Source organism: Ammospiza nelsoni, chromosome 14 (assembly GCF_027579445.1).
Source record: "Ammospiza nelsoni isolate bAmmNel1 chromosome 14, bAmmNel1.pri, whole genome shotgun sequence".
In the NCBI taxonomy this organism is placed as follows: Eukaryota; Metazoa; Chordata; class Aves; order Passeriformes; family Passerellidae; genus Ammospiza; species Ammospiza nelsoni.
In genome coordinates this window covers 19203346-19230545 of record NC_080646.1, presented here as the reverse complement: position 1 = coordinate 19230545, position 27200 = coordinate 19203346, and the positions used below count along the sequence as shown (strand labels likewise).

Here is a 27200-nt window from a genome sequence, read left to right as displayed (position 1 = left end):
ACATGTGCAAAAGTACCTCTAAACCACAAAAAAAAAAAACCTTTAGTTATCACTTCTTTTAATAACAGGTTGGATAGTATCTTTTTAGTAACAGATGATAACAATAACTCATTTCTAAAACTCATGATGTTGTCAAGTATTGGCGAGTTATGAGGTAAATCCTGTGTAGCTTCTATTTTAAGAGAGCAGACACCTCTTGTCTGATAAAGCTGGCACAGCTCAGGGTAACTATTAGGGGTGGCAGGAAAAGACAACCTGTTGAAATTGTGATGGTTTTAATTCTGTAGGGCGGGTGTATAAAATAATCTGGTTGGATTTTATATCTCTGGACTGCCTTGAACGTGCCCACCAAGTGCACTGATCCAAGCTGTGTAGCTGTGTTGGACTGTGTCACCATGCATTGTGAGTTTAGTGTCTTAAGGTTAATTTATTGGAGCAAGGTTACTCTGAAAGGCAAAACCAGCTGTATACTGATGTAGCTCTTTTAAGTTAGTTACAAGTAAAAACATTTACTAATGACTGTACTTCAGCTAAATCAGGAGAAGTTATTTTAACTGCATGATTTTCAACTGTTGCAATTTTACTGAGGCCCCAGTATATATGGCACTAATTCATGTAAGGGACCTAACCTGGAGTAGGTATTTACTTTCTCATATTTGTATGAATATATTGGTATGAAAAGCATTTATACGACTCTAACAGTGTTAGAACTGTTCAAATGACACAAGCTGTGTGAGGGAAGCCCTGAGTCTCCTTTGCTGCTACAGCAGTTCATTGGTTGCTGGTGCTGAGCCCCAGCCTGTGTCAGGAGCGGTGTGGCCAGCAGGACAAGGGCTGCGATTCCTGCCCTGTGCTGTGCCCTGCACACCTCGAGATGGGTCCTGTTCTGTGCCCCTCATTCAGAGAGGACATTGAGGAGCTGGAGTGGGTGCAGAGAAGGGTAACAGTGCTGGGAAGAGGTCTGGAGCACAGGTGCTGCGAGGAACAGCTGAGCGCGTTCAGCCTGGAGGAGGCTCAGGTACGACTTTATCACTTCACAGTTCCCTCAAAGGAGGCTGCAGCCAGCGGGGTCGGGTTATTTTCTCAGATAACCAGTAAGAGGAGAAGAGGACATAGTTTTAAACTATGCCAGGAGAGGTTTTGGTTGGACATTAGGAGGAATTTCTTCACATAGAGGGTGATTAGAGATGGGAACGGGCTGCCCAGGGAGGTGGTGCAGTCACCATCTCTAGAGACGTTCAAGAGGCGTCCGGCACCATTCAGTGCTATGGTCTGTTTGACAAGGTGGTGATCGGTCCTAAGCTGGAACTCGATTACCTCAGGGGTCTTTTCCACCCTAATGGATGCCGTGACCGTACGCGCTCGGCACGGGGCGCTGGGCGGGGGTCGGGGCTGCTCCCGCACCTGCGGCCGCGCCCGCGCCTCTCCCCGCTCCGCTGCGTCCCTGCCTCAGGGGCGCCTCATGCCCCGCTGGTGCTGGGTCCTGCCCTGCCCAGCCCTGCGGGGTCTCTCTCCTCCCTGAGAGGCTGCTCCGGCTTTCCTCCTCCTCCTTCCCCCGAGGAGCTGCCGTGCCCTGGGCGCCGCGGCGCCGGGCGGTCAGAGCGAGAACGACGCTACCTCCCCGCCTGGGCGAGGGCTGCGGCCGGCAGAGGCGCCTCTCCCTCAGGCCCAGGTACGGGGGAGCTCCGGCCCCTCAGGTGAGGCGGGCTCTGCTCCCGCCGCTCTCCGGGCGCGGGGCGGGAGCCGCGGGTCCCCCGAGCGGGCCGGGCCGGGCGGAGGGCGGTGGAGCGGCCCGGAGTGATGACGCGCTTCCTGCCCTCCCCGCCGGGGGTCTGCGCCTCGAGTCCGCAGCGGCGGCGGCTGCGGGCGGCGGCGGCGGTGGAGCCGGCGGGAGCGGGGGGAAGGAAGGAAGGAAGCGAGAGCGCGGCGGGGCTCAGGCGCTCCGCAATGCCACAGTAACAACGTTCCCGGTAGGAGCCCGCGAGGACCCTCGTCCTGCCCCGCCGTTGCACATTGCATGGAGCGTGTGGTCTGTGCGGAGCCGCCGAGAGGGGGAAGACTCGGCGCGGGGCTGAGCGGCGGCAGCGCGGAGCCGCTCGGCTGCGCGGGGCTCTCGGTGCGGGCTGCTCCGAGCGGCTGCAGCCGCCGCTCCCTGCAGCGCCCGGGCAGGCTCGCTGCAGCCCGCGGGCAGCGCTCCCTGCACAACAAGTTGCCGTTTCCAGGGGGGACAGCAACAGCCCGGCCCGGTGCCGTGCGGGCTGAGCCCCGGGAGGGGAGAGCGGCCTCGGCTCACCTATCGCTCGTCAGGAGCCGGGCCGGCATGAGAGGTCTCTCGGGATTTCCCTGTGCCGTGGAGGGCTGGAATAGGAGGCAGGTGCTGGCTCGGCCGGCCACTTGCATCATGCCTGGGGGAGCGTGGCGTGGCCGGCTCGGAGCTGTGCTTGCCCGGGGAACGGAGCTGTTCGCTGTTGGGCGCTATTGGCGACCGCGATGTAGAAAAAACCTTTTCGCAATACGTGGTGAAGTGACGACCTCCCAAGGACGCTCCTGCCGCGTTTGCATATGCGTGGATCTGTATCCATCTCTGCGTCCGCATCTTCCCACGGGAGCGGTGGCAGGCTCGCTTTGGGAGCGGGGCGGTCCCGTGGGGCCATCCCGGAGGGAGGGAAGGACGCGGCCGCCCCCGCGCAGCGCAGCCGAGGGTGGGTGGGCGCTGCTCCGCAGCCCCGCTGTGCTCCGGGCCGGCCTGGGCCGTGCAGCGCTCCGGGCTGCCTGCCCCGGTGAGCCTTCGTGTCCGGGGCAAAGCGCTAAACCTCCCTGAGTGCCAGGCGGCGTTGTGTGCTTGCAGCGGGGCTGTCCGCGTCCCGCCTGGGGTTCTCCTGTGTGCCCCGGTCCCTCTGTTTCTCCCCTGCCCTCTTAGCAGGTACTGGGGTTCTCCCGTGTCCCCCATCCCTCTGTTTCTCCCGTGCTCTCCTGGCAGGTACTGGGGTTCTGTGTGCCCCGGTCCCTCTGTTTCTCCCCTGCCCTCCTAGCACATACTGGGGTTCTCCCGTGTCCCCCATCCCTCTGTTTCTCCCGTGCCCTCCTGGCAGGTACTGAGGTTCTCCTGTGGGTCCCCCATCCCTGTGTGTCTCCCGTCCCCTCCTGGCAGGTACTGGGGTTCTGTGTGCCCTGATCCGTCTGTTTCTCCCATGCTCTCCTGGCAGGTTTCTGTCTCTGTGTGCAGCCTTGCCCTCGGGTGTCTGTGGAGCCTGGCACGGTGTCACTGCGTGGGGACACCTTACTGAGAGCTGGGGCCTCTGATGCCTTTATGCTCACCTTCCATAGCGCTTTTGTTCTGCTGACCAGACATTTCATTTTAGCCTTTTTTTCATTTAGGCTTCACTTTTTGTGTGCTAAAATGCTGCTATGACGTCTAGTTAGGAAGATTGTGGGAATGTTCATTGGTTGAAAAAATCTCTTGTCAGGTTAAACAATTGTCCACTTCCCTCCTAATTTTTTAAAGTATATTTTGTAGACCTGTATTTTGGGGCAAAGTTTGAGCCATATTAAATTTCAAGGCAGTTCTGGGTTTGGAAGTCTGTTACTTAGAGGCATTGAGGAGTTCTGCATTCTCAGAAGAGCCCAGTGGCCATGGAACAATGTCCCAATGATTTAAAAACAAAGAAGCACCATATTTCTGAGCTTGCTCTTGCTTGTGTAAGACGTGACTTATTTATATGTTTATGGCAATGTCTTTTAAGTAGAAAAGCAAGCTGCCAGTGTCAATTAAAAATACCTTACAAATTGTAGTATATGAAAAACTTTCATATCTCTATGGTATATTGGTCAGCCATGCTTCCAACACAACAGCTGTTAGACAAGTTAACTGAGAGTTAAGTTGGCTGAACTACCATTCCTGCTTTAATTTTCATAATGTGACATTTTCAAGGGAGATTAAAGGTTATCACACAGCTGAGGAGGGAGGGGGAGTGTCTCTTGGTTCTTGGAAGTGCATTTCATTTGAGTTTCCTAATGCCTCATTTAACTCACTGGTCACTGCAGGACTAAAGGGTTAAGTGGAATTCTAGCTTATCTACTAGTGACAAAATTATTGAGCTTATGTAAGATAAGAATACTTCTTGTTTCTGGTTGCCAATCTAAGTGGGTTAACTATGGCAAGCTTGAATGGTATTCAAGTTCTGAATCTCAGTATAAAGTTAGATAAAGTCTACAGCCAATTCATGGGATACCCATTCATTTTACCATTCAGATTACAGGAGTTTATCCTGAATAATTGTCCTGTGTGTTCTTGGAGTAACATCTGTTGCATGATATCATGTAATGGAATGTGGTACAGCCTAATTTAGGTTGATTTGAAACATTGCCATTGCACTGTAGTAGTGCCTGAGAGGGTGAGAGGTTTTGTGGTGTGTGTGATGGACAGATTGGTTACAAGCAGACAATATTGAGGAAGATGAACTTGCATTTGAACTGCAGAGGATTAAGTCATTTTACTCTGGGCTTGGTTTGTTTTACAGTTTTACTTAGGCTTCTTTCATCATTTGCCAGCGAATGCAATGACTGAATTCTACTTATATTAGGAAATCCATCTGCAGTTATAAATATAACTATCAGTACAAAGCACCACTACAGCAGAATCCCAGTCTTATTTTGGAGTGGAAGAAGTGGGCTTGAAAGAGCTTGAACTGCATGAGACTTGGAAGTTTTGCTGTGAAAACTTTCATTTATTTGGTGTTGTTTCTACAAAGATTTGACTGCACATCAAGGATGTGCAGATGGAGAGCAAGGATGTTCTGATGCATTAATATTTGGATTGTTGCTTTATAGGCTTACTTATATGATCTGTATCTATTAAACCTGTGCAAATGCAGTCTAGATGGTTTGCAAAAATGGCAGTGCTTAATTAGTCACCACATCTAGACAGGAGTTTAAGCATCTCACCTCCATTCCTTTTTGTGGCACTGTAGTGTCAGATAACTGTTGGGTTATCAATATTGTATGTTCATGAAATATGAGCAATACCATTTGTTGAAGTATCCCTACAATCCATAATTTTAGCAATATGGTACTGAAAACACCATTTGAGTTAATTCTCAGCTGCCAGTCCTATCTGACCTTTGGAGATTTTGATAAGCTGCCAAATACATAGACATCTTGATATTAATTTTTTTAATATGAAGAGTTCCTTGTTAAGCAGTGTTTTCCAGATGCTGCCTTTGCACCAGGCCCTAATTAGGTAACAAGTGTGAATGTCTTTACAGACCACTGTACCAGCTTTCAGAAATTCTTTTCTCCTCGCTGCTTTTGAATCTTTAAAATTTTTGGCAAGTCTGCTTGTGCATGTTTCTACAGACAATAGAATGCTGATGCAAATTGAGAACAGCAAGCAAAATGTTGGGTGTTGTTGCACATGGAGGGAGGCTGTCTGAATAAAGCAGTGTTATGTTTCATTTGTTTACTCTTGGATTTCAGTGTTTCAGTTGGGACAATTGGAGGTGGAAATTGCAGTGTCAGGTATTCCTGAAGGAGAATGCAGGTTGTTGCTTCCAGGGTTCTGCTTTTGGCTACATATGGTTATTAAAATACACAGTAAATTGAACTGCAAAAATTTTGGGGCAGAGGAGATGCAAATGATAAAGCAGAGGGGTTTTTTCAGAGTAGGTTATCTTACAACTTCCAGAGGCTATGTTAAGTAAAATAATCTAGGGTTTTGCAACTCAGTGGATGAGATTATGATTATGGACATCATGCTGTGTCTTAAGCTCCTTTATACTTGATTTTTATTGTTGTGATTAAACAGTCTATTCCTTTTGCACAAAGGATGCCTTGAAGGTAGCCTGAGCTCCTTAGATGTGTAAGTGCTGATTCACAGCATGTGGTGCAATCCTGGGTCTGATCAGTGTTCAGTGTTGTGCCTTTTGTCCCTGAGAGCAGGGGAGTTCCACCTTTGGAGTGAGTCTGGGATGCTTGAGTGTGAGAAGGGGGTAAGGAGCCCTGTGCTTAGTTTTAACACAAGATTTTAACTGTGTACAATGAATTTTGTAGCCTGCTGTCCCTGCTAATGCTGCTGAAAACCCATTTCACAGTAGTCAGAGAAGCATTTCCCTGGGTGTGCTGTGTGCACACATGCTTATCTTGGAATTGAGTTTGAATTAGCCTGCATACTTGAAGCAATTGTGATAACATTTTGATATTTTCCACTTCCAGTTGCCAGCTGGAATTTCATCCCCAGAGATCCACCCCCTCGATTCTCAAAGCTCCAGCACCTTTTTACTCAAGCATCTTCATAAAGCTAGAAAATGCACTGACTTCACAAGGTGAGGTTGACTATACAACAGTAAGTCTTGTCTTAAAATATCTTTACAGTATTACTGTGCTGACTTACTTGTAGTCCCTTTGCTTGGCAGCTTCCAGTTGATTTCCTGCCAAGATGGGCCAGGCTGGCATTGAAACTGCCTTCCTTTCATTCTCTGTAGGTAGCTCATCTTTCTGTGTTCAGGCAGCAGGAAGAAAGTATGGTCTGAAGTGAATTGTAAATGAACCTTGTGTCTTTGTCTGTGGCAACTTTTGTAAGGTTGAGATTTCTTATTTTTGTGGAAAAGTGACATATAACCCAGGAACAAGCAGCAGACTCTCAGGCTTCTAAATCACAGTAAATAACAATTGAGGTGATAAAGAATCAATGGTACTACATGGACTGATTACTTTTTTGAGTTGAATTACAATTTACATTTGCCAGCTGTGGTAGGTTTGTTGCTCTAATATGTAGAAGAGTTTAGTTTTTGCTGAAGTTTTTGGTGTAGTGGTGTGAGAACCTCTTAAACAATGTCATTGTCTTCAGTTGTGTAATCCTTTTCTTATTACATATTGTTTATTTTCATATAATGATCTCTCTTGACTTTTCTTGAGAGTTGATAGCTGTAATGTGGTGAGTAACCCTCTGTCTCAGCAACCTCAAGTCCAGCCTATCCTGTGGTTTGGTTTCAGTCATGTTCTGTACTATCAGGAAAGTTCTGATTTTTCTGGAATGTGAGATTTAAACTTTGTGTACAGGTGACATAAATATAAGCATGAAACAGTTCCAAAAATTGCTGGCTTGAATTTGTTCAGCTGGAAACATTAATTAGGCTTAAAGTAATTTACAGTGAGTACCTTTTACCTTAGTTCAGTTTATGTGTGCCAAGTGCTGTGTAGCAGGAAATGGCACAGTGGCACTTGGCAGTCAGAACAGCAGCAGGAAAGACAGATTGTCAGTGTCTGACACAAGTGGTGGTGCATGTTTAAGAGAAGACCTGTGATGGCAGGAGGGATGGTCTCAGGAATGTGATGCTGGTGTAGGGCTGATGGGCATCATCCTTAAACCCAATGAGTATGTTTAGATACCACAACAATCAAAATTTAGCAATGGGTCTATGAATAAATGTATGAATAAATGAAATCAGGAGGTCTAACCTGAATATTTCAGTTTACTGTAGCTTGCAGTTTCTGTAATTCTTGTAATTCTTTATCATTGGTGACTGCAAGATTTTCTTTGATTATTTTTTGTCGTGGCATAAGGACATACCTGTTGACAAGGTGTGTCTGAGCTCCCTGGGGAAAGGGCTGAGTGGGAGTCATTGCTGCACAGCCAGCATGCAGGGCCAAGCAAAAGGAACCAGTGGTCTCTCCTGGGTCAGGGTATCACTAAGGGCACTGGTACAGGGAGGAAGATATCAGTGTCCAGCTTCAGCTGAAAAATGCAAAGGCTGTGGGAAATGAGATCACTCTGTTGTGATGTTTAAAGTACTCTTTGGAAATGTTCTTTGCAATAGCTGAGGATGTACAGACCCCAGGCAAGAACCCAAGATGTTGTGGTATGTACCAACTCTGAGGAATATTTGGGTTATTTTAATTAAAAAAAAATAATGGGTGGCTGTGTTTGCAGTTGTGAGTAAGGTACAGATAAGCCTGGCTGTTTGCTGGGTTGTCTGTTCAGCTGCACTGTGGTACTAATGAGACTTAAAAGCAGCTGATGCTTGTAGGTGTGTGTCCAGAAGAGCAGAAGCTGTGAAGAAAGGGGAGTTAACTTTGCCTTGGGAGCTTGGGCAGAGCAGACTATGGATTAATACAGAACAAATCCATTGAGGAGGGGATGTAAGGAGTTTTGAGTGAGGGCTTTGCATGTAGTAGACCTGGACATGTAAAGGGTCAGTTCAAATGGATCACAGGTGGTGTATGAGGGAGTGAAAATTTATTCGCTCTCTGTCCTAGGCAGAGAATGTATTTTTAGAGTTTTCCTGTCAGAGCTTTGGCTGACTCTGTAGTACCAGTCCCAAGGGAATGGCAGGGCTTTGGTGATGAAGAGATGAGGCAGAAGAACGCCTTGATGGTGGCACCAGTGTGTGGTGGAGGTGAGCTGCTTGTGCAGCAGTTGTGCACCTGGGGGTTGTTCAGCACAGGTGGAGGAAGGGTGGGTGTGCCTGAGGAATCAGCACACCAGTGCAGCAGCAGCTGTAAGGCCAGGCTGTGACAGTGGCTCGGTAATGAGTGAATGTCTGTGTGGGAACAGTGTGTTCCTGCCTCAATGCTATCATCATTCCTTTTCAGGGATAAATTGCACTTTGAAGCATTACAAATGCCATCTGTGTATGGGGGTAAAAATCCTTTAGTACTACTGAACACAAAGCACTGTTTTCCATGTGGATCTGAGTATAATCAGCCATTGCCTTAACTTCTCTGGGATAATATTGCCAGCCTACTTCTAAACTATTGCCTATTTAAGGCAATAGTTTAGAAAGTTTTTTTTTGATCTCACGCCCTTATCAGTAAAAGATTTGTGAGCACACACACCAAAATATATATGTATTATTCATCAGTTTGCACACATACTACTCAACTATTGTTATGCATATTACAGAACACACAAAAAATGAGAAATTAATAAAAAAGAAGACAAATAGAATATGTTTTATTTTTTAACCAAACCCATTTTTTACTTTCATTTAGGAATCATTTAGTGAGAGCTATGTAATTGAATGTGCCTCTCAAAATTTTTTTAAAATGTTGGTTTATCACTTGTATACAGCCATTTTAAGGGTTGGTTTTAGGTTCAGTTTAGTTCATTACTTGGTTTTAATGACTTTCCAAGCCAAATAAGATGCCTGCCAATGACAGATCCAAGTGGAAGAAGTGCCTTGTTGGTGCTTACTAAATAATGATACTGATTTTCCACTCCCATACACTAATTATGCAGAGATTCTTCTTGGAATTCATCTATTAAATTTCTGCCTTCCCTGACGCCAGTCAGTTCTTCTTGCAGACTAATGGGAAGATGCTGCATTCTTCTCTTTTCCTGAAGCACTTCCTTTGGAAGATTTTTAAACAGTGTTGGGGTTTTAAAAAAGATTTTAAAGTTTTGTAAATTATGTACAGCTTTCAGAGGTTTTTATAGGAGGTTTTTTCAGTGGACAGATTTGCAAACATCTGTTTTCAGAACAGTCTCTGTAAAGTGAGTTTCTTCTGGAAAGCAGTTACCCTCTTGCTCCCTGTTAAAACAGCCTGTCACCTTCGCCTTGAAGGGACACCTTAGGTGTGTATATATTTGAAAATATCTGGTAAGTAGGATAGTGCAGACAGTGCCCCTTTTCAGCACAGAAAAGAACAGGCAGTTTTGAATAGTTGCCTTTGTAGGAAAAAACACATGGTGTGTCATTAGGTGTGACAACTCTGTTAGGCCCTTTGCCACAGCATAACTAGCAAAGCTTACTGTGGGAGTGGGAATTTTGTGGTCACTCCCCATCTTGTTATTCTACTGCTGGAAGCTCTTATTTTTATAAAATTATATAATCCATGGCATCCTGAGCACTTGGTGCACTCCTGCCTCCAGCGTTGCTGTGTTGGTTTGTCTGTGAATGATGCAATGAAAAAATTTCAGGTGTGGTTATGGAGTGATTGCTTTAACTGGAATAAAAAAAAATAAAAGGGTTCTAGTGTAAAGGTTACAGATAAAATCACATAAGTGTACACTTGCACAGTTTAATAAAACATTGTTTCTAATAAAGAAATAATTTGCTGTTGAGTTTACTCCAATACATCATTCCTGGAGTGGCTCACAAAAGAGAAGTTCCCAGTGTGTTTCACTGGGGGAACAATTCAGAATATACCCTAACATGAGGCATGTAAGAAACATCTGTAAGGTCAGCCAACAGTGTAGCACACCTCCCACACTGCATAATTTGTTCTAATCCTTTTTTCCTCAAATCTTCAGCTGTTTTCTGTGAGTTTTCCAGCAGTATTTGCTGACAAAGGAATGCCATATTGTCTTTCATGTATTATTTCAGCCATTTTTTGCTGAAGTAGGAAGACCAAATGGTCTCTCATGCTATGTGTCTTTTTCTCTTCTGCTGTAAAGTAAGAAACTTTTAAAAAGGCTTTTGAAGGTTTGCCATTGAGTTCAGGGGGTTGGGTTTTTTTTAAGTGAAGTACTATATTGAATATCACAAGACTTGAAGAAATTGAGTATAAGATTTGTCCTCACCTTGCTGGGTACTTAATTTTTAAATAACTTGCTAACCATGATGGCTTCATATTATCGTTATCTAATATCTCAAGGCAAAATGTGTATTTAGAGTGAGGTTCATCATTAATGATGGTAGATGCAAATCCATATTTCATATACTTATCATCATAATTCCAATTTTTTTTGGCCCACTTTTTGTCAGGTCTGATTAGATTGTTGATTTTACCTCATAATTTGTGTGACAAGTAGCTTTTACTGGGAATAAGAAGTCAGCTGTTGCATATGGATTTTGAAGCAGAAAGAAGATCTGTCTTGGCATTTGTGTATCTGACATAGTAACACTTCAGAGCCTTTAGGATCAAAGGTGATTTTAGGAAGATTTGTAGCTGTAGAGGGCCCTAAAGCACCTAAACCATTTGTGTATTTCTTTGCCTTCATTTGTCTCATGTTACTATACTTGAAAATAGAGTATTTAGTTACTAGTCCACATGTGTTGTGATAGCATGCAAATTTCTGTAACCATCCCTTTGTTAATTGTGGTCTTAGGTTGTGCCAGTTAAACCTTTAGGAATAAGCATTCCTAAATAATGGAAGTTTTGTTGCTTTTGGTTTTCTTTGCTTCTGGCACTTGTAAGGAGGGACAGCAATTCTTCTGGCTTGCTTATAGCAGCCAACGTAGTGAAGTTCTCATCCTGCCTGAGGCTACAGCAGATAAATTCCAAGTACCTGCAAAACATCTGCTATCAAGCACCAGTGCTGTCTTGGTACCCACCCAAAAAGTGTATCTTTTCTTGTACAGCTCATCTTTCTGTAGCTGCCAAGGAGTGAAATACAATTTTTGCCCTGAGGAAGATGCAAAAACAAGGTGGGATTGCAGATAATTGTGTTTTGGGTAGAAAGAGAAGATAAAGCAGGGAGTTGCTTTTAGAAGTTGTTTACAAGACTTTGAGAAGCAAAGGAAGAAATGTAGAATGAGGACAGAAAATGATAGAATAGAAAGAAAAGTGAGAAAAGCATTTTAAAATGTTTTTCTGCAAACTCTAGTTACAGCTTTGTAAAGACTGAAGGTTTCTAGTAGTGTGTACTGACTAATTGCTTTTTGTTTTTTGGGGTTTTTTTCTTTTAATTTGACTCATGTCAAATTTCTTGCTTTGTGTTTACCTCTTATTATTTTAACCATAACTATATTACTGCTTGTCAAGTACTGTGTTATTATGACCAGATGCAGAAAGCAAAAATGTCATCACAGAAACAGACCTTACAGAATAGCTGTATTTTGTATCAACACTTGTTCTGATGTCTTCAGTGGTTTTGCTAGTTCCTTCTGAACTTGAGTTGTTCTGTAAGAACTCTGTAATTTAGCTTCCTTTTATTTGGCACATTTTTCTTTACATGTATTCTGTGAGATCTAACTCTCCCGTGACAAGTGATGAGTGAATCAGAGTGCTGGAGACTTGAAATTTGTCTTCCTTTTGGCTTTCTAGAAGAAAGTATTTAGTAGAAGTTTTGTTTCTTCCTGGTCAGTCTACAGATGCTTCAAATACTTGTGCTTGTTAGGAGTTGCCATTTGAATCAAAGCAATTCATACTTTAGATATCTCCAAGTAGCTTAGAATTAGAAAAGCTTTCTTCTGGCAACATTCATGGGATATTCAACTAAGCAATAGGAAAATGCTTCTTTGTAAGTAATAAGCTAATGAAAGCCTAGTATTTGTATAATCAGGTTTGTCTGGGGAGTGTGGCTGTCTTGTCAGTGGCTGTTGGAGTGCTGCCTTTGACTGGGTAGGAGACAATTCTGTGTTTTGGGTGGTGTGAGTGACCACTGGGTGGTGAAACAGCTGCACGTGGGGCGGAGGAGTTGGGGCAAGTAGGGCAGGCCAGTCTGGGCTTCTCTCTTGGAGTTCTTGTTCCTGCCACGAAACCAGCTCTTTCTCCACAGTGCATCTGATGCAAAATGGGGTTAAACTGAGCTACATGCATGAAAAAAACATTATCATGCCTGGTGAAGGATGTACACAGGTAGATCTGGGTCATTGTTAGGCAGACTCTGGTCCATAGTGGATGTGTTGGGAACAGCAGAAATGAAACTCAAGTGGGATGCAGATCTTGGTGCAAGTCCCACAGTCTAGAAGTGCAAGGGGTTGTTAAGAAGGGACCTGTGTTCAGCAGAAAAGCTCTGGTGATGTGTGGAAGGCAGAAATCCTGACTGAGTTAACTAAAGAGAGGATTTAGACAAATTTAGACAATTTTAGACCTTTTGCAGTTCCAGCATCCTTTTGTTACCTGCTTTGCCTGATAGTACTTCTCTATCATGCAAAGCTTTAAATGAGCTGTTCAGTACACAGTGGCTGGTATCTCACTGAAGGGAAATGAAGTCTGGGTGTTTTTAAGGGTGTCTAACATGGGTGTTATACTGCAAATGAATAATACAGTGCTGTATCTGCCCAGCAGAATGAATAAGGAACTAACGCCCTCAAAGCAAGTTTTTATTGTAGAAGAGTTTGATTCCTTGAGCTGGAAGATCTAACTTAATATGTTTAACTGTTCTGAGAGTCTAAGGCCAAGTCTGCAGGGTGCTGCAACTTAATTTGTTTGTTTATACTGCTGGTTTCTGAATGTCTGTTCTTGGCTTGTTTGGGAAGTTTGCAGTAGTGATTTCCTGCAGCTGAACAAAGGAGCAGTGTTGAGTGTTTGAGGGAGTGCTTAGCAGGTAGTCGAGAAAAGGTACTTCCCAGTAACTCAGCTTTGAAATCCTGGAATTGAAAAAAAGTTGTTTTCTCACACAGGCTCTGCTTTTCCCATGCCTGCTCTGCTGTCTTTAATGATTCCAAATACACAGAACTTGGGTTTAGTCCTACATAAAGCAGCGTGTAGGCAGGAGGAGGTTTGCCCACTCCCAGATCTCTATGAGCTGTGTGTTAATGTTGAATAAGTTCTCACATTGAACCAGCTGCTGGTTGCATTTTCTGAGCTGATGTTTCAAATTCTTGTCCTGCTGAGATACCGGTGTGACTGCTTTGTTTTTCAAGGTGCTCTTAACAGACATACAAAAATGCAAAATTGAGCTAGTAATAGCTTAGGTCTCCGTGGTGACCATGGGATCCTGAAAACTAAGGAAATTATATTTGACTTCCTGAGGCTCTGGGTTACTCCTAGGCCTATGGATTCAGGCTGTCAGTGGCAAAAAGTTTCTTCAGGCAGAATAGAAAACTGCATACAATATAGAACATAAACCCCAGGTTTGTTATTACAAGAGAGACACTGTGGTGGTGGTGAAGTGAAAAAACTATAGGAAGCCTTTGAGGAGGTCTACAGAGATGAATTACACTTTACAAATTACTTCAAAAGAATCTTGTAAATAGTACTCTGGGCTGCCTCCATAAAGTGTCAGAAGAATGAGCTTGCTGTGTGACAGTGCACCTGAAGGCAATGTAAGTTATTAATGAGATAGTGAAATTGTGCTTTCTGTGCATATACTTGCTATCTGCTAATTTACTGAGCTCAAATTTTCAGTTATTCATGGAGGCAAAGTCATGGAAGCACTATTGAAATCTGAGGATGAGGAGGATCAGCTCTGAGGGAATGTGTGTGTAAAATGAGCACATGAGATGTGTCACATCTGTCTAAATGAGTACCAATGCAGCCTGTGGCTTTGGCAGTTGATTACTCACTATAATTCAACCCTCACATCAAAATAAATTCACTTATTTAGTGCTGATGGTCAGAAAGAATAAATATACATTTTGAAAAGTGGAAATCATTTAACTTCAAGATGCTTTGTTTGACTTTACAAGCATAAATAGACCCATGAGTCTGTGCTGTTGATTTTGAGTGCTTTAGGATAGTTACTGTGAGTCAGAGACCAGGACCAGGCTTTATGCCTCAATGACAAAGTGTCTGCACATTGAATTGAAATCTGAACTATTTCTGTAGTGTTCTCTTAGGTAGAATGGTGTAACACACCCAGCATCAATAAATTACTGGCATTCATTATTTTGTTTCTGCATTTTCTTTTGGAGAAAAAAAGGGTTTGATAGTTGAAAGCCAAGTTCTCCCGACATTCGATGCTTTCCCACAGCATGGAGCCCCTCTGTGGGCTCTGTGGCTTTTGGCTGTCAGGGCTGGGCAGCCCTATGGGCTCTGGGTGTGCAGCTACAGCTTCAGCCACAAACAATTGACACAGAGCCTGGGGGAATAATGCTTTTTTCCTTGCATTGCATATGCAGGCATGGCTAAACAATCAGCATTTGACCCTTCTCAGAAACGTTACAGGTTTGTAATTGCTCTGTCAAAGGTAAAGGCAGAAACCTTGATGGGCAAGGGGAAAGTAACTTTGTGTGTCACAGCAAATTGAGTTCCCGAAATGTCAAGTTTGGATTTGAAAATTTAAATTGAAATACTGGCTTGGAAGGCATATTCTGACCTACAGCTTGAGTTTGAAGCTTTATTAAACTTGCATCCGTCTTTCTTTTTCATGCCATTCTCCAGTAATGTTTAGTATACTCACTGACTATGATAGAAATAACAAATCCGAATTGCTATGTTCTGATGATACTTGAGAAACTGAGGGAATGGGTGTTGCACACAAGTATTAGTAGTGTGAAAAGTCTTTTCCTCATTTGCAAAAGTATATGTTTATTCAGAGAAAAAGGGACTAATATATCCCAATTGTTGCATTATTAAAAATAAGAGCCAAAAAATTGGCAGCAATTCAGGAAAAACTGAAAATGCTCCAGTTCCCCAGGGATATATTTATCTTTTTGTACTCACTGTTGTAACTGACCCCAACTTGCAGTGACATGTAACTTAAGTTTATTCCAGATTCCTAAGCATTAATGACTTGGGCTTGAAGAAATAAATAGGTTGTAAATAGGTTTTTAGTTTGTGGCTTGCTCTCTACTTGTACCTCGTTTAGGATTTGGTAAGTTGTAAGTTTGGTTAAAATTAAAGCTAAGATTAATTGTTAAGGGTGTGATTTTAAGCTGCTTGTTTGTTTCTAATGGCTAAATAGAGAAAGTGGAAAAATCTTGCTCAGCAGCTTGCACCTGGAATGTGAGAAACCCATTTTGGTGTGCTGCAAGTATTATGCATTCTTGAAATTAAAATAAATCCTGTCTCAGTTGTATTCTGTTAACTCTTCATCCTAAAACTCAAAACTAAGCTTTTTCCATCTTGGTTATTGGATTTGATTTTTCAATTTATGCTGCCTCACTCTTTCCCATACCCCAGATTCTTGGACTTTTCCCCCAAATTGCTGCTTGGAAGCATTACTGAAACAGTTCCCAGCTGCATATTGGAAGGTGTCTGCCTGCGTAGCAAACCCTCATTGTTCCACACATTGCTGGAGTTTGAATCCCATCTTTCTGTTCTGTAAAAAGATAATCCTATTTTATTAAAATTAAGACTTGGGGGAAAAAAATCTGTCCCTCTAGCAAGGTTTGGGTTTCAACACTTGGGATGAACACCATAAAAATAATTTCCTGTGTCCAGCTACCACTTGCCCTCTGTAAGAAGCAGCTCTTTGTGTGAAGGCTGTCAGGTTACAGGACAGACACTTGCTTTTCTTTGGTTCCTCCTCAGCTGTTCTTAATAGGGAACATCTTTTCCAGTTGCCTGCTGCTAACACTAAAGAGAACCCTTGTTTAGAAGTGTGGGATATGTTTGGCAGCAAATATCTAATTCCAAATCTTGCAAGAAATGTTTGTTACCAAGTAACAAACTTTATTGCAGCCTCACCAAGCACATCATCCACATTGAGCAATTGCCATTAATGCTGTTTTCTTCTCAGATTGTTTATTCTGTGTGAAAATAGGGGTCTTATTCCTGTACTGATGTTTATTGACTCTTGCATCGCTGCAAGGGAGGGGCTGGGCTTTGGACACGCAGCAGTGAGGAATCTGCCCTGGCTGTGGGTGACACAGTGTGTGCTGGTGCACACAGAAAATACTGGGAGTCTGGGGATGCTGATCTTGGTAACTTGTCATGTTTTTCTTAAACACAGTTTTCAAAAGGCTTGTGGCATGTCAACTCTGCACAGGAGGGTGCTAATTCAACTAGTGTCCAATTCTGGCCCCTAATCTGGATTCTACCTCTGAGCTATGTTTCAAAGAGAATCTCATCAACAGTTAGTATAATTTCATGTGTCTTTTGTGCTGGAAGCCCTTTTGTTTCATTTCAAGTGAAGTTATATTGATATGCTGTTAGTTTCTGACAGCCCTTCATCAGCAGTGAAACTTTTGATGCCAGCTTTCAAGAACAGAGTTCTCATCAGGTTTCTGTATTAGGTACTCTGGTAAATATGGTTCCAAAGACTGTTTCCTGCTTCAGGTGATCAAAGAGAATGCAGAGATCGCTACTGATTATTGTGGTTGTGGTGAATCCCTGGCCCATCCAACAGTGCAAAAAACTGTTTTACAGTCTCTTGTGTGCAGAAACATCTACAAACAAGCTTCCTGATGGGATTAACTGCTCTGCTGACCACCCTTCAGTTTTTCCTGAAATCAGTAGCTTAAGTAAACTCTAGTACAATATCTATCTGCTTGATGGAGATGGGGCTGAAAACTTTGGGCAGTGTATTAACAGAAGACTTGGTTGATTTCCTGTGTTCTTCTCATGAACTTTCAAAGTTTGAAAGCTATTATTCAAAGTTTGAAAGTTATTATATTCATTTTTTTAAATTTAAATGAGTTAGAGAGTGTTAGGAGAGATTCTGCCTAATAGTGGGACAGAAGTTTTAATCAACTGTGTTTTGATACTTTAGTTGTGTGAAAGCAAATTATATATATAACTGTATATCAGTTTGCACACTTTTTTTGGGTTGAGCTAGAAACTGGAAATTCCTTTTGGAAGAAATTCTTTCTGAGGAGTGAAGTCTGCTTGATGGAGCACACTTGCAGCCAAACCAAGTTGTCAAATGAGCCCAACCAATGCAAAATCTAGTCTTTCTTTCAGCTGAAAAGCTGTGGGAAAGTTGGTATTAATTTTCCTTGTTTACTCCTTATTTCAGTGCCAGGTGCTTCCAAGTTCACTGCATTTGGCATGAAAATAAATGTTCTCCACAGAACACTAAATGTTGACTGTTACTAATTTGTGTTGTAGGAATGGTCAGTGTGTCTTGCTGGCAGATGAAGCCTAAGAATGCTGTGTTTGGAATACTTGTACCTTTCACTTTTTCCCCTCCCCTGCAGAAAAAGTTGCTTCAAGAACTGCCTGTTAAATTGGAAATGACTTGCCTTCAGTTATAAATAGCAGTAAAAAGGAAGGGGATTCCCCTGCTGTCAAGCCCCATTCATGGCTTTCTATTTTGGTTAAAGCCATGTCTTACAATGAGTGCACTGTGACTTCCAGCCCTCAGCATGCTGCAACAAATGGAGTTGCATTCCAAAAACTGTGTGCTTGAGGTCACAAGCAGGTAACATTGCTCTGGTACAAGTTCCTTTTGTTTACTTTTTGGTTGGTGGAGTTAGAGATGCCACAATATGTATTGAAACAGTGCCCGTGTGCTAATTTGTGTGCCTCATGTGTTCCTTTGGGCTCTGTTGAATCAGTGGAAGCTGTTAGTGGTGAAACACTACTGTGCCTGAGATTTGAAGAAAGATAATCTTGTGTATATGATAGCTTGAAAGGGCAACCCTTTTTTTTGTTTATATTGCTTTCTCTTAGAGGGCTGTGGTTCTTTTACTGTTGTGGAAGGAAAGCACTTGAAATAACTGGCAAAACATTTTAGTCATTATCTTAGTGTGTTCTTTCTTTAAGATCACATTTAAAAACAGTTTTAAAAATAAATTCTATAGAATGTTAGTGAAGATATACCCTAATTTGATTCTAAAGTGCTAACTGTTCTCAGCCATTTAATTATATATGTTGTGTATCTCACTAGCTGATCAGTTATCTGTTAAAATACATTTTTGGCCAAATGCAGGTTGGTATTGGTGTCCAGTTTGCACCTCACCTTCAAGTCACACTGTTTATATCTTCAACTGTGCAATTATGTGAGTGTGTTGGGAGGAAGCATTTGATCATTTAGAATATGATCATATGATTGATATACTTGATCTTGTAGGGAGTGCCACTGGACAAGAGGATTCCTAATCAAAGGTTTCTGCTGGGTTGTATGGGAAAACAGCTCCTGTAAAGCAGTGTAAAAAGCTCTGTATGCCTGGCAGGACATAATTAGTGATATTCCATTATTTTGTATCACTATAACCCAGTTTTGAAGGGAGAATGGAGGCAGGCTTGGCCTCTGACTTCAAGTCTAGTTAAATTGATTTGACATTAGTAGTAGTTTTATGTCACTTCCCAAAACAAGACAACAAAACCGTGGGCGAAGGTAGAATTAGTTTGAAAAACATCATCTGTTATGGGCTCATGTCAATCCTTTTCCGTCCTTTTGCTCATGTCAGACAAACTTAAACCAGATTTGTCTGGTTCAGCTTCTCTATGATTGACACAAGTAGGTTATGAGTGGTGATTGTACTTCCAGTTGTTGAGATTAAGAAGCAGCTACAGTTGTGGGTTTTTCAGTGCTCTTCAGTTCAGGAAGAAAGCTGCTCAACTTCATCTGCTTCTCTTTGCAAAACTCTTCTGTGGTAGCCAAGGCCATTGTTTACATGTGCCATGCATAAATTGAGTATTTTGTCCTGTTTGAAAGTGAAGAAGATTGTGGAATGTGTTCTTGTTAGTAAGTTATAATTGTATTGACAGGACTTTAACTATCTCCTGAGACAATCATAATCTTGGGGTAATTTAGATCATCAGATTTAGAAGCATTAACCACCATCAGCTATTTGTTACATTTTTGTTTTTGAAGAAGCAGTAAAATACCAGAATACTGGTATAAGTCTGGGAGGATGTATGAAATGTAATTAACAAGCTGATCTGCATGGAAATGGAATCAGCTTTGTGTGCTCTATCTGAGATGGCTCTGATGGTTTTTGAGTGACCAGCTTATCTCTATTCATTATGTATCTGTATGGCAATGTATTCTTTTCCTGGCTATGTAACCATCTGAAAGCTGGGTCTGAGCAGTAGTTTTTACTCAACACTGCAAGGACTTGGACATGCACAGACTGAAGCATCTTTTGATTCAACCCAGATGTCATAGAAGGAGTTTGAATTCTGCTCTGCTTACAGTGTGCTGCTGATACTGAAGTGCAGATTGACTGCAAATCCTTACTGATCCCTGATCTGCAATGGGCACCACATACACAGCAGAAGGCATGTCTGAGTAGTCATTGTGGAATTTTGGAGCATAATACTACATTCTGTATCTCAAAAATACAGGGATTGTCATTTCCAGTTTGGGAGCAGCTAGTCTTGTAAAAATTCCCCAAGAGTGCAGCAAGTTCACCCAGTGCTACAGCAGTGCTGGCTGTGTTGTGTTCTCCCAATTTCCCCTCCAGAGGATTGCTGAAGTCTTACAGTTGCAGTGCTGAGACCTCAGAATTCAACCTGGCATTTGATGTTTGAGGTGCTTTTTCACTAAAATCCCTGACAGATCAGCAATTCTTAAATAAAGTGAGGTTGCTGGTGGCAACGGGCACAGGATCATTCCAGTAAGAACTTGGGTAAGATAGATACCTAACAATAGATTGTGGTGTAGGTTTGTTTTGAGACTCCAGTTATTTCTGGCATGGCTTCAGTTTTTTTAAATAAGATTAGCATTTCCCTTATCTATAAACTCTTGAGGTGAAATAAAATAACTTGTACATGTTTATGAAGTACTTCTTTGTACTGACCCTTAAAACTGAAGGAAAGCTATTGATGCACTTTATTTTCTTTTAATCAAAAGGCAAAAAGCTAATATTTTCTATTAATTTTTGTCCATTACCCTCAGTAGGTGTAGGATAGTGAACTGAAGGGCAGGAGGGCAGGTTCTCATGCTGGAATATCTGGTGTCTTTTGGAATGTCTGGCTTCACTGCCTGCAAGAGCAGCAGCACTGCAGTGAATGACAGTGACAGCTGCTGGAGTTTCAAGACCAACAAATGACTCCATTTCCTAGATAATTTTTTTTTTTTTTGTGGGAAGTTAAGCACTTGTAAATTAATGCTTGCAGCCTCTAACAACATATTGTAGTGGTGTGTTCATTCCTGAGGCTGGGAGCAGTGAAACCAGTCAGGATAAAGGGTAGCCTGTGTAGCTGCACGCATGTGCAGGGTTGATTTTTGTGTTTGCATCACTGGATAACACCACCAACACCTTCCAAGTCCTGTTTAAAACATTGCAATTCTTTTAACTTTGTGAGCATGTTGAAAGTTTCAAGGGCAAGTATTAAAGTGAGAAGTTTTTGTTAGACTTGCATAATGTGAATTTTAGTGATTTGAAAGGGAGATGAGATCTGTGAAGAAGCATTTCAGTTGTAGAAGATACATTTCTTCTCAAATTAACATTTTAGAATCAATGTTTTAACACTCACAAAGACCAAAAACCCTTTTTGGATTGCAATATTTACTCTACTGGCTCTAATGTAATTTCTTTGCTTAGTTTGCTGTGTGAAGTTTAGCCTAAATATGTCAATGCTGAATTGATGAGTTGCATGAGAATGAAACGTGGGATTTTTAGAAATATGTCAAAATTGGCTTTTCATAAAGGTACTCTGTTATGATTTGGCAAAAATATTGTTGTTTTTGACAGTCTCAGACTTTGGCCTTCAGGTTCTTGGATGTCAGTGAGGACAAATGACATTTAAAGAGAAGCTGGGTTCACAAACAGTCACTGCTTGAAGCATTGCTGATTGACTGTAGTGTTTTATTGCAGATATCTTGAAAATGAAGATTCCTTGTCTACAAGTAATTGTTGGGTGATAGAAATATTGGCACTGCAAATATTAAAATAATCTATCAAGAGTTTCTTCTCCACACATCTCTAATATGGACTTTCTTGGAAGCATTGATGAAATGCTGTAGGTTTGCTATAGCACATGTGTGTTTGGACAGCAGTTGCTGCTGTCAGGTCATTCCAGCTCAGTTCTGCAATTTGAGCTGCCCTAGTTTGTTATTAACTTTACTCTGAAGGACTGAAACGTGGTTGCTTTGCTGCCACAAGTCAAGTTATTCAAGTTTTTCTGTTATTTGGCTTGGTGTGGCTTTCATTTTGAAAAGCAGTGTCATAACATGCTGTTTCTTTCACAAACCTCTTAGCTTAGGTAAAGTATTCAAAGTGTTTTTCTCCCCACAACAGTGCTCTGATGTGAGTTAACATCTAAGTTTTGCTTGCTGCTAGATTGTCCTGTAGAGCTGTTCCATTATTCAGGGATCCCAGACTGGCAGGAAGGAGCCAGGAGGTACAATGGTATGGGGAATATTTTACTGGCATTTAGTGCTCTGCATTCCTCAGAGCCACATAGCACTAGTCAGAGTGATGCTGTGTGTGCTTTGAGAAACCTGGCAAAACAAGGGGTTAGTGCCAGCAGTTATTTTATTCTTAGCTTTTATTCTTTGCCTTAGCTGATTAGTAATCAGAGTTTAGGCACTGCTGTCTTAGAACTGTATTTTATATCCGCATCCTTTAAAATATTAAATGAAAAAAGAGCAGAAAAGATTCTTTTAATGTATCTATCTTCTTTACAGTCTTACCATCTTAGGATAAATATTTCCATAACCTATAAAATTGTATCAACAGGAGGAGAAATACTATCAAGTATTCAAAATAAGAGTGTGATCAGATTTAATTTGACAATCTGCAGTTTGCCATGAGGAACTTTTGTCTTTGACAGGACGTGATGTGTATGTGTTGTTGCACCTCATGGCAGTGTTCTCGGCATGTGAGTTATGTGTGCACTGGCACATGGTAAATGCACAGGAAGGTTTGTGTTGTGGTACATTTTGTTACAGTTGCTCAGTTTGGAAACAAGCCGTGTCATCCGAGCAGCATTCTGTCTAAATGCCCAGGGAGTGTCTGGTAGGTGGCATTTCTGGCAGAGTCTGGTATTTCTGCCCAGATGTCTGAGCTCCTTCAGGAACTGAGGCACTGTAGCTGTAGCAGCTGACTTGATTTCCCCACTCATCTCATGCTTAGTGAGTTGTTTTGCCTTTTCCTTTTCTGGTTCCCCTCTTGGCCACCTCTGCAGCTGGAGCTGTAGCAGGTAAAGGCTGAAAGGCCTCTCTGCTTTAGGCACATGTAACTGTGTCATCACCAGTGTGTGGTTTCTGTGATGAGCAGCTGAATGTGTCACTGCATCTCTTATTTCAGACCCCTGAGGTGGGTCCCTAATCAGCAGCCTCAGGGGACTACTTGGGTGCCTTTGCTGCTTTGTGCTTTGTTCTGTTGCTGCCAAGTTGTGGATAAAAGTAGGAATATCATGTTTGAGCAACTGCTCTGGAGGAAATGGTGTTATCTGTAGAGGAATGGAAAATTAAGAGAATCTTTTTGCTAGAACAATGAAAGAAAGTTTGGGGATTTTTTGAGCAATTTATTAGGTTCTCCTTGCTGGGAGTGCCATAATAACCACTGCATAGTATTCCAAATATCTGTCATGCTGCAATAATTGGGTTCTAGAGAAATATCTGAACGGAAAAAAACCTTGTTTTTGCTGCCAGGATTTCATACTGTCATAGTTCAGAAATGGGAAATGCTAGGATATTTTTATCATTGCCTCAATTTACTATGAGAGGAGGCAGAAACATGAAAATCCTTGGGTTAAAATGTGATGGGAAACTGCACTTCTCCCTTTGAGAGAACCTATTGAGGTTTTCATCAGTTACCTTGCTCTGAAAACAAAGGTTTCTTCCTCATGTGACAAGAGTTTCAGCTTTCTAATTTTTGTTCTTTTTTTTCTCTTTTAATGAAGATTGGCATGGTAATTTAGTTTCCCCAGTATTTTCTTTGAGGCCGTTTTTGGATACAAGAACGTTCAAGTGTAAATAAAATTTTCTTCTCCCATTCCTGTCTCACTGGCATGACTTTCTTCTGTCAATACAGTTGATTCTCAATATTAGTTATATTTAACTGTCTGAATACTGACTTGACTTTGAAGTGCAAACACTCTGATTTACTGGAATTTTCAGCCCTGAAGATTGTTTCAGCTGCTCACTGCCCTGCTGATATTCATCTCTGGTACTTGGGGCTGCTACTATGTGTACATCAATGGTCACAACTATTGCTAGGGGGTTTTGCCTCTTCTGTTCCAGATTTGGAAACAACTAAGAGAAAAAAAAGCATCATTTCCTTTCTTTCCTTATCTCACTATGTATCTATGTAGAGTAACTCTTAAAACTTCAAGATTAATTTATTTAAAGGTTTATTTATGCTAGCTTTTAAGAAGGAGGACCGAGTACAGAGTGGGAAACCCAAATGAAGCCGATCTCCACTGCACTGTCAGCCCAACAATGAAGTCACTGTTCAGGCAGAGCTTCCCAGCCTGGCTCTTTGGCTTGTGAGGGCTGATCTAGGCAGCAGTGAAGCTGCAGCCCAAGCATTCTTTGTTGTACTCAGGGCTCATGCTGTGGCACCAGCCCCACAGTGTTGCCCAAGCGTCCTTGACTTCTGTTCAGATTGAGTTCCAGGAAATTTGCCAATGTGTTGTTGTTCAGCTTCTTCAGAAACCTGCTACAGCCCCGGGTTATGTGTTTGTGCGTGCTGCTGCCAGGCAGGGCTTGCTGCAGGTGGGGTTGGTGGCTGGATGGTAACAGCTGCACAATGTGCAACTTTGGGTTTAGTGGTTTTGTGCTGATGGGTTCTGTGGTTCAAAGATTGTCCTAAAGGTTCTTTTTGTAAGAAAGAACTGCTCGCGAAATAATGTAATCTAAGATGCAGAGCCAGTGTAAGCAGCCTAATAAAGAAAACTCCAGTGCTATGAGTTTTAGAGAGTTGTGTCAGTTCATATTTGAATAAATGTAAAATCTATAAGAAATTGGTGCTGACTGTAAAGCTAAAGGAGTGTTCCAGAGGGTCTTTGCCTACTGTAGGGAAACACTCTTTGGAAAAAGCTTTGAAATATTTGTGCTGAAGTTAAAACGAAGGCATTATTCTTGTTTTAATATTTTAAAAGTCACAGTTGAATCAGGTATAAAATGGTGTGTATTTCAACTTAACTCTATGCACACTGCTTCACTTTTTTCTAGAACCTTCTAGATAACAGGAGGGCCTTTTACACCTGTCCACACTTTAGCAGAATTCTTCTTCCTGTTACTGTTATTCCAGAGTTGTCTACCTCTGCTTTTTCTCCCTTAGATTATTTATGTGTTGTTCCCAAAGAAACAGTCTAAATTATATGACTTTGAAGATGATACTGAACTTAAGTGATACTTGGTAATATCAGGCATATCTTATCAATCAACTCTATTATATCTGGAGAGTTTTCTGATGTTGTCTGAGATCTGGCTTATAGAGAAAGCCTGTTTTCTGAGAGGTAGGAAAGAGTGAAGAATTCCAGTTTAAATATTCTGTTCTAACAAATATTTTTTTCTTGGTACATGCTTTCCATACTTCAAATGAATAGATAAGCAGTTCTAGCCAATTAATTTCAGGATGTGTCAGAAGCTGTTATCTTCATATGTAAATGATGAGAACTTAAATATCTTTTGAAAATGTGTAAAAAAATATTGAGCTTAAAATATCTGCTTTGACCAAGTTAATTAAATGGGTGAAATACATTTAATAACTAAGGGGAGACAGAAGGAAAGCTTAAATATTTTAGGAGTTCCTCCAAAAGTCTGAGGAGCTACCAAGTATGCTGGGACTATAGTATCCATGATAAAAATCATGATACATAGTGTAGAGTGAAAAATCTGGTTTTGTGTTGTCAGTGCTTTTATTATCATTACAACATAGTTCTTTTCCTGGAATTTGAGGAATATAGGAATTAGAAATGCAGCTAACAGAAGGAAAGAAACTCTGAACAGCTTCCAGTATTTGGGTGGTCATTGACTGATATTTGTAGTAGTTGAAAAGAATTACTCACACACATCTATGATTTGTAGAGTTAAAGTTGTACTTTGTGGAGTTAAAGTGCTCAACATTATAGAAAAAAGCTTCTGCCTGAAATTATGTAAGAGAAAGAACATTATAGTGGAGTTTAATACTTGACACTTGAAAGATTTTCAAGCAATGGGAGTGCCTTATGCGTATTCCCTTCCAGCCTACAGAACAACTGTTTCCATGCGTGGAAGAGCTCTGGGCAGGAGCTGCTTTGCCCCTTTGTCAGCAGCTTTGATTGCTGCCCAGAACTGGGTTCTCAGCCTTCTGCAGCGTCACCGCTGCTCTCTGTGTGAGGCAGCAGCTCAAGAGGGCAAAGCTGTGAGAACTTGCTCTGCAGCTTAGGACTTTTTCATATTTCTGCTGCTCTTCTTTGATGGGTGGGAACTTCATAAACAGCTGCCATGATCAGATCCTTAAAAAGTATTGGGAAGCTTTTAGAAAACTCTAAACCTAGAGCAGACTCTGCAGCATAACCAAGGATATGTTTGGTCATGAAAAAATACTTTCCCTTCCTAGTTAAACAAGTTAATACATACTTTTATAAGGTTCTTGCAAGAAAGCTCAGTGTAAATTGAAGAATAGGTTGCTTTTGTTTACTTAGAATCTTTTGCAGATGGGATTTACAAATGCTACCACTTCAAAAATCCAGTATGCAGTTTATTAAGGTATTATGCAAACCAAAGCAAGCTTCCTGTTTAGCAATTATGTGTGCTGATGTTGTGTGATGAGTTCTTTATTTGAATTCTTCTGCTTTCACTAAATGATTAGATAATCTCTCATTTTGAAGTGGATTATAAAATACCAGACTGAATTTTAATTGCATATCTAGACCTAAGAGGGGCTAGTTCCAGAAGGTGCTTTCATCATTGGGTGTTCATTGGCATCCTGTTTGTCTTTTTTCTGTAATACTTGTGCCAGAATAGCTGAAACGAAATTCCTTCCACCTTGCTTTTGCTTGGGCTCTGAGGACATGTATTCTAGGTGACAGCAGTAAAAGAGAAGTGTTTGTTTACTAGGGAAGATTAAATAGGTGACACAGTGATGGTGCCTGGAGTGTGGGACCAAAAAATCTGTGCAGGAACAGGCACAAAAGCTGTTGAATTGCAGGGTGGAGAGAAACAAACTGAAGTAAACTGAATTTCTCTGGAAAATATCCTTCAATACACAGTGAAGAGCTTGCTTTGACTTCCTTGTGGGCACATTTCCTTGCTCCATGTGCCATATCCCTGCTGTCAGTGTTTCCATTGCATGGCTGTTAGCACACATCTCCTTTATCCGTGGATAAAGGCATCTTAGAACCCCAGCAAGAGACCAGAGTGAGTGAAATTGTGTATGGATTCCATCCATGGGAAATGGCAGTACAGGCTGGGGGACTCTCTTGGGCATTTAGGTGTTTTTTCTGTGAAGTGAAGTGCTTCAAATTATGCTGCTGTTTTCTTCAAGTGGCTCAAGTGATTTGAAGTTCATATGAGTGGTGTCAGGAGGGTAACATGTGCTCATTTAGAAGGTAGTCAAGGGAGTAAATAGAAAAAAAAATCAAAGACGCATTAGTGCTGTGGAAAACCAATATATACCATTTCTGACAAATGAGTTTTGTGTTTCTCACTGACTGTAGCACTTCTCTCAGTGTTTCTGTGAATTGAGCTTTGGTGATACACTTGGGTTACTTTCAGGATAGCTGATGTGGTGGTGTGCAGTTTGTGAAGGTGAAACTGTAGAGGTCTGTTGATCTGAAGTTCCAACACTGTCAGTAGTTGAGCTGAATGAGGAAAAGTAGGAAGA

General features: G+C 41.8%; 1 protein-coding gene across 2 annotated transcripts in view; it reads left to right on the top strand.

Moving 5' to 3' along the window:
- Positions 1 to 1070: 1070 nt before the first annotated feature.
- TLN2 (talin 2) overlaps positions 1071 to 27200 on the top strand; it is a 147078-nt gene continuing 120948 nt past the window's right edge. Inside the window, exons 1-2 of one of the 2 annotated variants that reach the window (XM_059481927.1) lie at positions 1071 to 1284; positions 6211 to 6320. In XM_059481927.1, coding sequence (XP_059337910.1) covers positions 1268 to 1284; positions 6211 to 6320 — 127 coding nt within the window. In that variant the 5' untranslated portion in view covers positions 1071 to 1267. Of the gene's footprint in view, positions 1285 to 1871; positions 1971 to 6210; positions 6321 to 27200 lie in introns of those variants that run through there. The other variant, XM_059481928.1, reaches the window with a different exon arrangement.